The 15,412-nt window shown below is 35.5% G+C and overlaps 1 protein-coding gene across 1 annotated transcript in view; it reads right to left on the minus strand.

The window, feature by feature from the left end:
• Positions 1-9,087, minus strand: part of LOC149808315 (fibrocystin-L-like) — a 185,574-nt gene extending 176,487 nt beyond the window's left edge. The window contains exons 1-6 of the mRNA XM_089966980.1: positions 9,084-9,087; positions 8,050-8,127; positions 7,403-7,547; positions 3,993-4,101; positions 1,889-1,946; positions 203-296 (exon numbers count right to left, since the gene is read on the minus strand). Coding sequence (XP_089823106.1) covers positions 203-296; positions 1,889-1,946; positions 3,993-4,101; positions 7,403-7,547; positions 8,050-8,127; positions 9,084-9,087 — 488 coding nt within the window. The remainder of the gene's footprint in view (positions 1-202; positions 297-1,888; positions 1,947-3,992; positions 4,102-7,402; positions 7,548-8,049; positions 8,128-9,083) is intronic.
• Between the last annotated feature and the right edge of the window lie 6,325 nt (positions 9,088-15,412).

Below are 15,412 nucleotides of genomic sequence, written 5' to 3' on the forward strand. Positions count from 1 at the left end.
GTTTTCATTATGCAACCAGCATGTTACTTTAAAATTACTTCCTCTTTGTACAATGCAAGTAAAACAGTAGTTCTTCCACAAACTAATAAATATCTTCTGTTCTATTTCATTTTCAACCATAAAAACGTTTGATGTAAAGTCTGAAAAATTATTTCAAATAAATTCATCATAACTGAGATGCATGAGCTAGTACAATTCTTACCGAAGAATTTTTTGTTCTAATCCATTTGTGCTCAGGTCAATATTGGATCCAAATCTATCTGTGAAGATTCGTCCATACATTGTCAAAATGGTGCCTGAAAGAATTGCAATAAATCCATCACAATGCAGGTAATGTTGTTTGAGGAAAGGACATTTTTTATTTACAGTGGAAACCTTTCCTTTAATAAAGATATTGAGCGGGCTCAAAATCAACATGCATAAGTATTTTAGAAATGAGTTCCAGTGTCTTTCCCTTTCTACACCCACACTCGTGTTGATATGACCATCCATTCAGGAGAATTAGTGAATGAATTTTCAATATGTTCACCATGGCACCCATATCTGAGGTAAGATCAGCACTATGTTCATTCAGGACCATCTAGATATCATAATTTGTCCTCTGGTTTAAAAAAAAAACATGCTGATATGACTTTCCATTTAGGAGAAGTAGCATTCAGAATATTTTCAAGATGGATGCCATGGTGGCCATACTGGATACCAAATAGGTACCATCTTTATTTAGTACCAACTAGACATCACAAGAAGTTTTCTAATGAAAACCCTATGCTGATATGATGCGTCATTAAAGAGGAGTAGCAATAAGATTTAAAGATGACAGCTGTGGTAGTCATAATGGATATCAGATCAACCGTAAAATCTGAGACATCATAACAAGTCTTTTGATGAAAACTCAATACAAATATGATTTTTCATCAAGAAGGAGTAGCAATAAGTTTTCTAAATTGTGGCTTTGGTGGCCAATATTGGATCTGAGATCAACATAATTTTAAATTATGATCAACTGTGACATCATAAAAGTCTTATGATGAAAAATCCATGCTGATATAACTTTCCATTTAGGAGGAGTAACAGTAACAAGATTTGAAAGGTATGCATCTTGGAAGTGGAAGTCTGGTTAGCACCATTTTCATTCGGACCAACTAGAAAATATCAGAAGTCTTTAAGTGAAAACCTGATGGTCACATGACAATCCATTCAGGTGGAATAGTAACAACAATATTTTCAATACAGCCACTCTAGTAATGTCCAGGCAGCATCACATTCATTTAGATCCAACAAAACTCCACAAGACGTTTCTGGTGAAGACTGCATGATAATATGATTTTCAGTTCAGAAGGAGTAGAGTAACAAGCATTAATTTCATTTAGGACCAACCATACATCATAAGAAGTCTTTAAGTGAAAACTCTATTTTGATATGTCTATCCATTCTGGAGGAGTAGCAGTAACAAGATGATTGTCAAGATGGCCACTGTGGCAGCCATATTGGACAGCTAAGCAGCACCATTTTCATTTAGAATCAACTAGACCTTTAGATGAATGTGTGCACAAGAGTTTCATGGAAATTCTCCTTGTAGTTTTGGAAGAGTAATGATAAAATCTTGTGCTAACAGACAGGCAGATGTTGGATGACAGATAAAAAGCCATCCTACCAAACTTCTTTAAAAACAGATATCTTATATTCACTGTAAATATATCATGAAATGAGGCTTACTTATATTGACATACAAAACTATTTTCCTTCAATTTTTCAAATTTAGTTTCCTTTGATCATTTTTGTCCTAATCGATTCATCTTAATCACTGGAGGCATATAAATGTCCAATAGATATCCATTTGCCGTAGCTTTAATAAGTGTGTTAGGAGCAAGTTTCATGTCTAGCTCACCTGGAGATCCTGAGGTTGGAACAATGTATTCTATCAAAGGTGTGTTCCAAAACCAGGGCTGGAAAAAAAATATAAAGAAATCTAGAAAGTACAAACCATGTAAACTACTGTAATTATGTATCTAACAATGTGTAGACATATAGCAGTCTGCTTGTCAGTAAGGGAGAATATTAGATTATACAGCTGTCTTTTATGTAATTCTCATGCCATAAATGGCACCTTCTTTTAAAACCAAACTGTCCTCCACAAAAAAGTGGCAACACCAATTTGAAGCAATACTATTTTTAAGACCTGTTTTCAATAGCTGAAGGAAACAATTTTAGCTCAGAATCGTTATTCTGATAATATACACTACCTTGAAGTCGTATCCAAAAATAACCCCGTTAACTTCTGCAAAAACAATTCAGAATAAATACAAATATTAAATATTCATGGTTTGAACAAAATAGTTAAAAGAGCAAATGATGGTTGTTACTAAAGTTAAATGGGGACATATAGTACAAAGTGTGTGTGTGTGTGTGTGTGTGTGTGTGTGTATGTGTGTGTGTGCAGTTGTGTGTGTTACTTATCAGTTCTTCTTTTTTTAATTATATAAGGTATTATTTGACTTCCCTGAATGACCTATCATGTCTAACCTGCTACTTTTTCTTTTGAAGCTTTTATTGTTTTTCTTTGACCCTTTATTTAGGGGTCCCAGTGACGCTTTGAAAAAAAAAACTAAGCAAAGCCCTGTTAAAAGTTCTTTCAAAATGCCATATAATTTTATGCCAAACTTCAGGATGGAACTGAATTATTCATGCTTCTTTTTTAATATACACAGACACAATCATTATTAAATAAAACAATGGGTCCATCACCAAGGGACCTGCTCTCTACAGCCTGCTTGGCAGGACTTTAAAAACTATAACTTCTATTGTAAAACCAAATTTTGGAAAAGATTGGCTTTCATGGGCCATAACACTTAAAATGATTAGTCAGACTGACAAAAAGGGTAAGTACTACTTGATCCCACATTCTGATCCTGATCCAAAAAAGACTTTAGCTGATAACTGGGGATGTATAGAAATAACTGAATTAAGACTGCAAGTAAATCATAATCACTTATATTTTAATCCAGTCCTGGTTGGATATATAGTAAGAAATCTGGTTTATGTGAAATGACTGTAATGGGAGTTATAGCTGACTTGGATGCAGGGACTAACTTTTTCAGATTCTTTCACATCTTATGTATATCACAATTTCATAACTGTACAAGAAACAAGCCAAGAAAACATGTCCAGTAACCAGCCCTTATGTATTTTACACCTAATTCCCACCATAAAAGAAAATGGCATATGTTTTGCCCCACTAATTCCTGCTGTAAAACCATGGCATATGTATTGCCCATATAATTCCCACCATAAAAGAACATGACATATGTATTGCCCACCTAATTCCCACCATTAAACCATGGCATGTCTTGTCCATCTAATTCCCACCATAAAAAAACATGGCATACATATTGCCCATCTAATTCCACCAAAGAAAAACATGGCATATGTATTGTCCAATGCATCTAATTCCCACCATACAAAAACATGGCGTATGTATTGCCCATCTAATTCCCACCATAAAAAATCATGGAATATGTATTGCCCATCTAATTCCCACCATAAAAAATATGGCATACATATTGCCAATCTAATTCCCACCATAAAAAATCATGGAATATGTATTGCCCATCTAATTCCCACCATAAAAAACATGGCATATGTATTGCCCATCTAATTCATGCCATAAAAAACATGGCATATGTATTGAATATCTAATTCCCACACAAAAAAACATGGCAATATGTATTGCCCATCTAACTCCCACCATAAAAAACATGGCATATGTATTACCCGTCTAATTCCCACACAAAACAAACATGGCATATGTATTGACCATCTAATACCCACCGTAAAAGAACATGGCATATGTATTGCCTATCTAATTCACACCATAAACACCATGGCATATTTATTGCCCATCTTATTCCCACACAAAAAAACATGGCATATATATTGTCCATCTAATTCACACTATAAAAAAATGTCAGTGAAGCACCAAACATTTAACTTACAATGTACAAGCAGTTCCAGGAGTACTTGTTTCCATTACAGTAATTACTATCTTTCACTGGTATTCCATCTACAGTCACCGCTAGGTGATAAGTGACTTCTCGCATCCCCCTGAAGAAAAGGAAAGAACACAAAGGTGTAAAGGTACTATAATAAAGTTGTTCTGAGACTTAACTACCATTTGCATAAGTCCCTTCCCTAAATCCAATGGGGCACCTTTTCTTCTCAAATTCAAAATCAGTTATGTTATTACCCCTTTTTCGCCTGTGTTGCCAGTGCAGCAGGTACTGCTGACTAGAAAACACCAATTACATCCAACTGTTTATAATATTCCAAACACTATGGAAAAACATCATGCGCAGTCTTTTGATTAGGATTATAGCATTACAAAAACTTTGTTTATATAAAATTTATAAAAATGACTACTTTGGTGGCCTAGTGGTTAGAGTGTCTGCCTTGGATGTAGGAAATTGCAGGTTCAATCCCCAGCCAAATCATACCAAGGACTTATAAAAATGGTAATAGCAGCTTTAGCTAATCTGACTGCAAAACAATGGTATCATTAAAAAAAAACTGGAAGCTGCAATAACAGGTTGCATCAATACACTAGTCCAGTGACAGTGGGGTATATAAACCTCTCACTGATAAGGCAAAGTGATTATTTGAACAAATGAATCAACCAAATCAATTCCCACTGATGAGTTACAATAGTAACGAAACCAGTCAGGGACCTGGGGTGATAAGATCCACCCACATATGGAAGGGTGCATCTCCACATCCTTTCAGTCGTCACTTTCGAGTAATTAATATTTAATCTGAAGTGAGGGCAACCCTCTGCAGGATATCAATCTGACAGATCCCAAAATAAACAGACAGCCTGATGAATCTCTAAGGAAGATCATCAGCACTTCTATCTTCCACATGATTAGAAGAGATGTGAATACTAACAAAAAGAGAAATCTAGACATTCCTATTTGAAAACGCTAACAAGCCAAGTATTTGCTATACTCTTTCACCTAAAGGAAGACGATAAACACTAACACTGACTCTTTGTCAGATAATAAAAATTTAATCTGATATAAAGCTCTCGTCGCAATATTAATCAGAAAGATATAGAATTTTATTTTATTTACCAATTACATACTCTACAGCTGGTATGGATCAACATCTCTATTAAAATGGGAGTCCGGGCATTTTTAACATGGCTGAGCACCTACACCAACATGTACAAATGTGATTAATATTATTCATAATGGATTATTCTGCTACATAGTTCATATGTACCTAGACATACATATACCTATATATATATATATATATATATATATATATATATATATATATATATATATAATTTCAGGAGAATAATAATTAGTTTATATAATATGCTTTTATGGAGTCCATCAAGTTACAAATCTTATTAATGCAAATTTCCAAATCAGGCCTTTGCAAATAAACAGGCCTTTTCTTTCCAGGATCATGAAATTGGCTTATAAGTATGGACTGAATTTCTTCCAAGCTGGTGTCCACCCAACTGATCTCAAAGTACTTCACCAACTCAAATACAACAAGATTTTTGTACATTTATATGCAACTACATTAATTACTATATTAGCTGTCAGACTGGCATCATTTTCTTTTAGGATCAACTAGACATCATAATATGAAGTTTTTCCTATAGAACCAACAAGACAACATAACAAGTTTCATGGTGAATACTGGATGTCAGATCTGCATTATTTTCATTTAGGTCTAGCTAGATATGATGTGAAGTCTTGTAGTGGAAATACCCATGGTGATATGATCATCGATTCAGATGGAGTAGCAATAATGACATTGAAGATGGCAGCTGTGGTGGCCATACTAAATTTCTGAGCACCACCATTTGTACCTATGAACAATTAGACCATAATGGATCAATGTGTTTGCAAAGACTCATGATAACGCTCCATGGACCAAGCAGGTTAGGTGTAGTAACAATAACAAACATGGTCCAACAATTAATGGACAAAAGGACATCTCCTAGCTCCTCTAGCTTGTGAGCAGTAAAGATTGCAAGCCTCTTATGAAGCAAGTCAATATATATATATATATATATATATATATATATATTCTTGTTAATCACAGTGATAATTAAAGCAGGTAGAAATTAAAGCAGGTAGAGGTACATTTTCAAATTACACATTTCATGACACCATTTCCAAATTTGGTTGAAATGTAGCCATTCATAATTTAATCTCTGCTGAAACACAATGTATTCCAATAAATGCATTATCAGAAATAGAATTTATCAGGTAAGTATCATCTGAACAATATGTACTCTCAAGGATTCAAAACCCCTTGGGCCTTAAGCCAATGACATGTATAATCAAGCTAAATCATACAGGTCATGTAGGCAATCAATATTGACTATTTCAATAATAGGTGTAATAGTTTACAATTTGATTACACATACCATTAGTTGGAGAGTAATCACTTTACTTGATTCTCATGCATGTATATTCCTTGGAATGTCATTATATACACAATAAATACAAAATGAATAAATGTTAAATTTAACGGACATTTTTGGATGAAGTCAACCTAAAGGTGTGATCCAGTACAAAGTGAACTGAATGTCATGCTAAAATGGAAGCTGCAAGAAGTTGTGAAACAATCTGTAATTTGTTATAATAGACCCAAAGTCCTCTTTTCTCGACCGAGTTTAGTATACTGCCACCACTGTACACATCCATAGCAATGAATAATTTTTGGTTTGGACATTTAAGATGCAAATCATTCAATAATCTGGACTGAATAGACTTTAATTACACTATATTAGTATCAAATATTTGAACAACAATAAATAATTTAAGTTAATGCGCATACATGAAGACACTGACATACTTTAGTATCATTCAAGTCAGCATCCCTTGGGTATGAAATAAATCCTCTTTGTCACAGTGTAACTCACCTGATATTGTCACATATGGACTGGGCCTCTGTCTCTTGAATATTCACTTGGGTGTAACACATCTGGACTGGGCCTCTGTCTCTTGAAATGTTCACTTGGGAGTGTAATATATCTGAGTCTCCATTATAATACTTACTTAGGTGTTACTTATAATCTGGTTCTCCATGCACCAATACTCACATGGAAGGCTGTGTAGCATAATCCAGTTTAAATATTGCAATGATATATTGGAAGTGTGATGCCGGTTCTATTCTAGAGCATGCAATTGTGGATTTATGCTAATTTCTCATAAGTGTGTTTAAAAATCAATAAAATGCATCATACTATAAAGTTACACCATCCTTGTTTTATTAAATCCTGCCTATATTCAAAAATGTGCCTTTTGGGGGGCAATGCAGAATCTGAGGGGCTATTTCAGCAACAACAAAAATCATTTAAATTAAGTCATACAAAACTCACTTAGGAGTATAACACATGATTTGGGTCTCCAAGGTACCATCAGTATGGACTCTGCACTCAAACTCTGCTGTGTCGGAGACCAGGGAAACTTTGTTTCCAAGGTAGGAATTTCCATCTCCAAAGCTGAACTGATTAGCAGCAAATCCTGAAATATAATTTTCCAACATGTAAAGTTACAAATGAAGCAAAACAAATGTTAAAACCATAATGTTCTTGCCTTGATCCCTCAGAGTATCATATCTTTTTTTTTTACTTCCAACAAATCTTTATTTCTTGTAAATGTGGTTTACCTTAATAAAAAGCTATATCTTGCTGAATTTTCATATATCAGCACACACAGAAATCATTGTTTTCTCACTTTTATAAAACTCTAATTTAAGACTGATTATCCCATAGGTGATAACAATAGAGATAGTGAACAGAAATTGAAATCAGAATTTTATCATTTCTATCATTAAAGCTGAATTTTTAAAAATAAAATAACTTAAATTTTATCACAATATCTATTATGATCATTCTGTATATAATGAAAATGTTGTTTTTAAAAAATCCAAATTGTTATGACAAGTATGAGGTCTATGCAAAATTATAAAATTTTCACCTGAACCTGATGTAATCTACAAATCACACAGAAGTTGTTTTCTTACCTTTTCCATAGATGGTGAGTCTTGTCTCTCCATTCAAACTCCCATAACGGGGTGTTACTCCTGTTACTGTAGGTTCTACTGGAAATATATATGTAACTTATGTAGAATAGTAAAGACTGCTCACATTTTACTTAAATTTTAAAAAAATAAGTTAGAATGCACCCAAATTTAATGCTGTTCTAATAACAACAGCAGCTCTGTAGCAAGGCATTTGCAATGATTTCATGTACTTGTACTAAAGAACTAAAATTTAATGAAGTTAAACTGTCAAAGATTTCAATATTGTATTTGCTGCAACAGCACTACCAGTACTAGTGCCAATCAAACTTAACAGATTAGTTATTTACTATGAAATGATCAAGGTGTCAGTGTTGTCATTTAACTTAAAAAACTACAGGTCCATAACACTAAATCAGTTGCAAAGAAACCTGAAAACCATCACTGATATTCTCTGAGTTATGAAATAAATGCTGGAATGTCAAGATATTTCTTTGTTATGGAGTTTAATTTTTGTTATCCACTGGTGCATTTTATTTACTCTTGTTCAAAACAAAATAATGATGTGTTTGTTTGCTGGGGGCCAGCCTGGTTCGGATTTTGCCGGTTTCTATTTATAGATGACTATAAGTCGTGTGATCTATCCATGCTGAAGTTTAAAGTTATTTTTGACACTCACACTAAGCCATTAGAACTTAATATTTTATGTTGTGCATGCAAACACTTTAACAATTTACTTTGTAAGTGAACTCGGAACCAAAGTTGTTATTTGTGTGTGAATTAAGTGACGGACAGTGACAATATTGAAATGGGATAGTTTTCAAGTTTCAATGCAGCTAATTTAGTGTTATGGACCTGTAGTTTATAGTGTTGTGGTGTCTTGTGATGCTGACCATATGTATAAAATGGAAGCCAGGAATACTGGAATTGGATTAAGTTTAAGTATGTTTCTTTAACAAAATGAATAAAATATACTAATATTGAAGAAAGTGTTCAAATAGCTTTATCTCATCCAAAATGCTTATCTTCCTTTTAACCCATTTTGGCATTCCTGGCTTCCATCACATTCCAGCCAAAATGTGTGTGTGTGTGTGTGTGATTTAGATTTTTAATGTAGCTTTAAAAATTTTCCAGTCATATCACTATGATGTCCCACCCAGTCACATTATTTTGACACCAGCCCGACCAGTCCTAACATTAAACTCTTAATGCTGAGCGCCAAGCGAGGCGGCTGTTGGTACCATTTTTGTAAGTCTTTGGTATGACTCGGCCGGGGTTCAAACCCACGACCTCCTGCATCCGAGGCGGATGCTCTAAACCACTAGGCCACCGGAGCAGTCTCCAGCCAAATTAAATGTGGGTCAATAGAACAGCCATTTGCTTGTGTCAGAATTTTAATTTATTAGAATAAAGACATCTGAATAAGCAAAGTCTGACTAGCGCAATACATCTTTAAGTTGCAGAAAAGCATACATATGGGATACCAAGTGTACGAGATATTCCTGAATATTTGGTCTCTTGTTCCCCAGACAGTCAACCAGGGAACATGCTACACAACATAGTTATTTATGCAGTCAAATGTCGACCTAGTCCTCCATGTAAGACCTTGATGCTGATATTCATGTTTTGGGCGTCAGGGTCTTACTACCTAACTAACAGCACTGTGTAGTGTGTTTTGATGTTGACTAACATCGTAACGAAAGTCAAATTTTCAGGAATATCTCACATAACTGGCAACTAAATAATGGAGCTTTTATACAAAATAAAGTCATAATGTTTTAGTCAGACTTTACTTACTCTGACGTCTTTTCTCTAATAAATTCAAATTCTCACCAAAAAAATGGACCTGTTTTCAAGTTTTGTTGGCCTACACTTCAGCTGACTGAAAAGCGATGAAAGCCGGGAATGCCGAAACAAGGTTAAGTTGAAATATTATTCTTTAACGAAACAAATAAAAATATATTATGCCTATTGAAACTGTAATGCAACTCTTCATTTCATTCAAGAAACATATTTGCCACAAGAACCTACTTAAACATACTTCGGCATACCTCGACTACCATCAGATTACAACAAATTCAAATGTATATCAACGGAACATGAAAAGGCATCCATTTGCTAGTGTTATATTTTCATTCCGCCATGATAAAGACAGCACAGTAAGTATATTAATTATACATAAATTAGTGGAAGAGTGTTGATATATGCTGCCAAATGTGTGAGATATTCCTGAAACTTTGACTACTCATTCCGATCTCGTTGACATCGGAACATGCTATATAAGGCCGTTATTTGGATAGTAAGATATAGCACTAAAACAAAACCAACATGTGCTACGTCTTACATTGTAGGACTAATGGCAACCCAAAAGCAAAAATATCAGGGTCTATGTCATGCCCTGTACAGATAAAATGATGCAAGAGAGAATTTTTAAATACATTCAATGACTATGTTCTGCATATATGCATTAAATCTAATACATATCTTTTATTTACAAGTAAACAATTTTACCATCCTTTTCTTCCCCTAGATTTTTTCTCTTGGCTTCTGAGACAAAAAAATGTCACTAAAAACTAAAATTATGATAAATGTAAGAAAACAATTTTGGAATGCTAATGTAAGTTTCCTTATTACACGCATCCTATAAACTTGTGTTTTCTATATGCTGAAGATACTGCTCTGCAATAATTATGTTTTACTGCAGCATATGTACAACAGTGCAACTGGCAGAGATTCATGAGAAGTACGTCAAATACAAGTGGCGCATTATACGAACTTTGACACTGTGTGTCCGCTTGAAATCCTGCCAAATAGAGTACCAGTGAATAAATCGTTGTCATTAGTTATGCATAATCTGCCAAAATAATTCGTGTATAAAAATAAAAAAAGTTTAAAGTATGTGCGTCAAAATAAAAGTCTACAAATATTGGATAATGTATTTCGGTTGCAGCACTGTGTCACACGTTCAAACTTGCGAGACCGAACTGTTCATCTTGATTCGTGTGTGTCGAAAAAGGCAGAGCTATAAGATCCGAACAAACTCGAGTGTGTATAAAATAATGAACACAATTTTACATTTAGATATTTAGCTACTAATCTAAATTTACCATGGCACAATAAAATTTTCCATTTCTTTCTTTGCTATCGTCTGCTCGTATTTAGCGCTCAACTGCGCACTCGAGTTTGTTCGGATCTTACCTTTCGGTCAATGGTGAAATCCAAGATTGTCCGAATGCAAAATTGCACTTCTAGTCGGGTTGTTGTCCAGACGTCAAGATCGGCGAACAATTATTGCATTTTCTCCATTATATCACAAACTGAACGAAGTGTGTCGAGCTGTTTTGAAAATTGAACTATTCTTGATTACGTCTGGCCTAAGTTGGAAATTAGCAGACGCAATTAGGATAAACTAGCAGTGTTGGAACTACTGAGAGGTGCGGACCGGTGTCTTCCCCTGTGTTATATTATTAAAGGTTAGAACCCCCGTTCCTTGATTTTCTTTGCAACGAGCCCGAGAGAGTAGGGTGGCCCTAACACGTCATCTTATGCGCGTTTCATGCTTAACGGAAGTTTTCAGTGTAATAGATGGACATGCTCGGATCCATTTCCAGTTTCTGGACAAGTCCATTTGCAGTAAAGGGGTGTATCGTGACTGTAGCTGTATATGTGTAAGTGGTCTGCTTCCGATATTTACTACATCGAATCAAGCAAAGGAAAATAATGACCACTCCAAATTTGCTTTTTATGTGGATTTAACAAGCGGTTTATTTTCTATGTTCATATATGCAAAGGGTTATAATTCCAAACTCACAACGTTATGTAATTTAGGCAATTGTTTAGCAGTTGCCGAACAGGATGAACTACGTCATTACGTTGTAGGATGAAAATAAACTAGCTATAGTATGCGCAATATGGCGCCGTGTTAGTATTGAAAGTCCGTTAAGCATGAAATGGTGCAGGGGATACCAGCATTAGTGCCTTTCTGGTCTCAGTCAGGTTAGAAATTAAAAATCATTGATTCAATTGACTTAGTTCTGTGCACTTTTTATCTCGTGTTTGAAATCGGTAGGGGGTACAAACAAACGGGGATGTAGAGTCAGACTAGTATGGGGTAGTCCATTAATATGTCAACAAAAGGGGGGGGGGGTTGAAGAAGTTTGACAATTGTTGACATGGGGGAGGGGGGAGTTTAAGATAAATTGACGTCAACAATGTTATTTTTTTTTACAAAAAATCAGCCACTGTGCCCATTATAACAATTGAGGAACATTTGGCTTCCCTGTGGGAAGATGATAGAAGCTAGAATATAAACTCGAGATTTTTTTCATGAATTCAAAGTGTTATAGTCAATTTGAAATCTGTTAAACGAGTAAAAAAAATGTATTAAAATTTATTTCTAGACCTTTTAATTTCCATAATTCTATATTTAGCATAAAAGCCAGGGTATAAAATATTGTTAGTTTGTGGGGGGGGGGTAAAATTTTATTAGGGGGGTCACTGAAAGTTTGACAGTTGTTGACAAGGGGGGGGGAGGGGGGTAAAAAATTGCCTAAAAATTGTTGACATAATTAATGGACGTCCCCTATAGTACCCTAGTCCTACAAGGTAAGACACAGCACATGTTGGTTTACATGTAGGACTAATTAGTATCCCTACTTCAACCACAACCAATCAAGTTGAGGCTAAGACATTCAACTGCCTCAAGCACATTCAGATCTTTGATTACTATAATAATAACAGTTTATCTCACAATGATCTTAATCGTATTTGATTATCTGCAAGGTGTGACGGGTGCTTCTGTGGAATTGCCGTTGAGGCTAATGTCGCGTGTTGGATAGGGGTCAGATCTATGATTTTTACACGCCGGTACAGAGTAGTAAATTAGATATAGACCTAATTGATACTTAGAAAAAGACTTATTGTATTTCAAAATACACATGTTTAATGCAGGGCCGATATATCCGAACAAAATTTTTTAATTTTATTAAAGAAATTTTTTCAACAAGAACTAGTAGAAGGTCGGGTGTTTCTTACCCCAGGGCCTGTGATTGCTCTACGGCCCTGGTTTTATGTAATATATTTTATGCAATGATGTCACTTGTATATTCTGTTTTTGATACTAATTTCTATCATTAAGATGAATATATGTGTACATCAATATTATAGTTGTAGTCGTTCAAGTGCATCTTGGTTGAGAGAGAGGATGATCTGTAGTCGACAAAGTAATCATACGCGTTTGTTTATCATTGCATTAGAGTATGTCCAGTGTCGAGCGATGCGAGATTAAAGATCATAGCTACTCTGTCTGTGTGTGTGTGTGTGTGTGTGTGTGTGTGATTTTGATTTCTTAACATAGCTCTAACAATTCTGAAGTCATATCGCTACGTTGTCTGCAGTGTGGTAGTTTATAGTATGTCTAGCACTGGGACATCATACCACAGACATGTAGCATGGTGTCCCACCCAGTCACATTATCCTGACACCGGGCCGACCAGTCATAACACTATCCTCTTAATGCTGAGCGCCAAGAGAGGCAGCTGTTAGTACCATTTTTGTAAGTCTTTGGTATGACTCGGCCGGGGTTCGAACCCACGACAGTAGTGAAGGGGGGCACCCTACGGACAATGGGAATTAGCATTACAGGGACCCCTGGGTCACTCTACGGACAATGGAAATTTAACATGGAGAAAAATCGTGGGTCACTCTACGGACAAGGGGAATTAACATGGAGAAAAATCGTGGGTCACTCTACGGACAAGGGGAATTTAACATGGCAATAAATCGTGGGTCACTCTACGGACAAGGGGAATTTAACATGGGATTTTTTTCTTTAAAAAAATAAAAAAGGGGTAGGCAATTCAAAGACTATCTCTTTTCGAGAAATATGGCTGGCCCTGAAAAGGGCCTTTGGGTTTTCTTCTTCTTCTAATTTCTCCTTTTCCTCCACCAACTTCTTATTTTATCTCCAACACTCTTTCTCTTCTTTTTTTTCTCCTTCTCTTCTTTCTTCTCTTCTTTCTTCTCTTCCTCCTCTTCTTTCTTCCTCTTCTCATTTTCTTCTTCTTTTTCAATTTTTTCGTTCCATGTTCTTATTCTTATCTTTTCCTCTTCATCCTCCTTCTCCTCCTTTATTTCCTTCATCACACCACTAATCTTCTCCTTTGCTTTTCTTAAGTTGTTAATTTCCATTTTTACTCTATGCGGACTATAAGAATAGTGGTCTTCAACTAGTCCTACGAGCATTTGTTCTATCATGCCCAAATTGTCAAGGACGTCTTGCAATGATTGAAACTTATCCAGGTGGTTTGAAGCCATCTTCTATGTAGAATGGTTTGAACGACGAATACCGTGGGTTCTTATACTGAAAGCGCGTACGTGAAGGAAAACACCCCCCCCTAAAAACATACAATGGATCTTACCTAGATCATGACCAAACAACGCGCCTACGTGAAGGAAAACATCCCCCTACTTTTTCATTTCATATAATATAACCCAACACATTTGCTTAGAAACAATAAAGAAACCCATAATCTACTATTCTCACTAACATACCTTTACTCTTACTAACACAAACACACAAACACATACTCTCACATTTTTATAAAAGAGTTAGTGTTTATATTCACACTACTCTACCTACACATTGGCAAATTGATGGTTATTTCTTTTCTTGAGTATTGGGTAGCCCTGAAAAGGGCTGTTTTTTTAAAACTTCAGAGACCCTGGTTAATGGTGGCACCTTCCGGGTCTGGCACCACAGACACAACGTCTACTCCAATCATTAGTCCAATTCACATGACTTGTTTGAAGAGCAGACGGTGGGTGATTGGCTTCACTATCCCACTCCTCCGTTTGCGGAATAGTGAACACTTCTTCTTCCCTCTGTCTTCTTTGTCTTTGTTGTGATTGTGGTTCAGCTCTCTTTCTTTCATTCTCTTCTTTCATTTTTCTCTCCTTCTCCTCTTGTTCTATTCTCACTTCTTCCACAAGGGTCTCCGCAGTCAGCTTGTTCAATAGGTATCTGACATACTCCAGATGCATCTGAAGTTCCATCAATTTAGTCAGTCTGTTGCTCATTTTTACTGTTGATCAATCAACAAGGGTAGCTGGACTGCCGAACGAGTTTCAATTTATAGTGAAAGCGCGGACGTGATGGAAAACATCCCCTAATAACATAAAATTCATCTTACCTAGATCATGACCAAAAAAAAACAACAACAACTCGCGGACCTAAAAGAAACACTCACTCACTTTTTTATGCTACCCATCACTATTTTAAAATTTTTTATAAATCACTTTAATAGACTATCCACATACGCAAATCAATCCAATCTAACCCCTAATATACACCTCAAACAGCCCAAAA

This window comes from Sinohyriopsis cumingii, chromosome 1, assembly GCF_028554795.1.
Source record: "Sinohyriopsis cumingii isolate HCF-2022 chromosome 1, ASM2855479v2, whole genome shotgun sequence".
In the NCBI taxonomy this organism is placed as follows: domain Eukaryota; kingdom Metazoa; phylum Mollusca; class Bivalvia; order Unionida; family Unionidae; genus Sinohyriopsis; species Sinohyriopsis cumingii.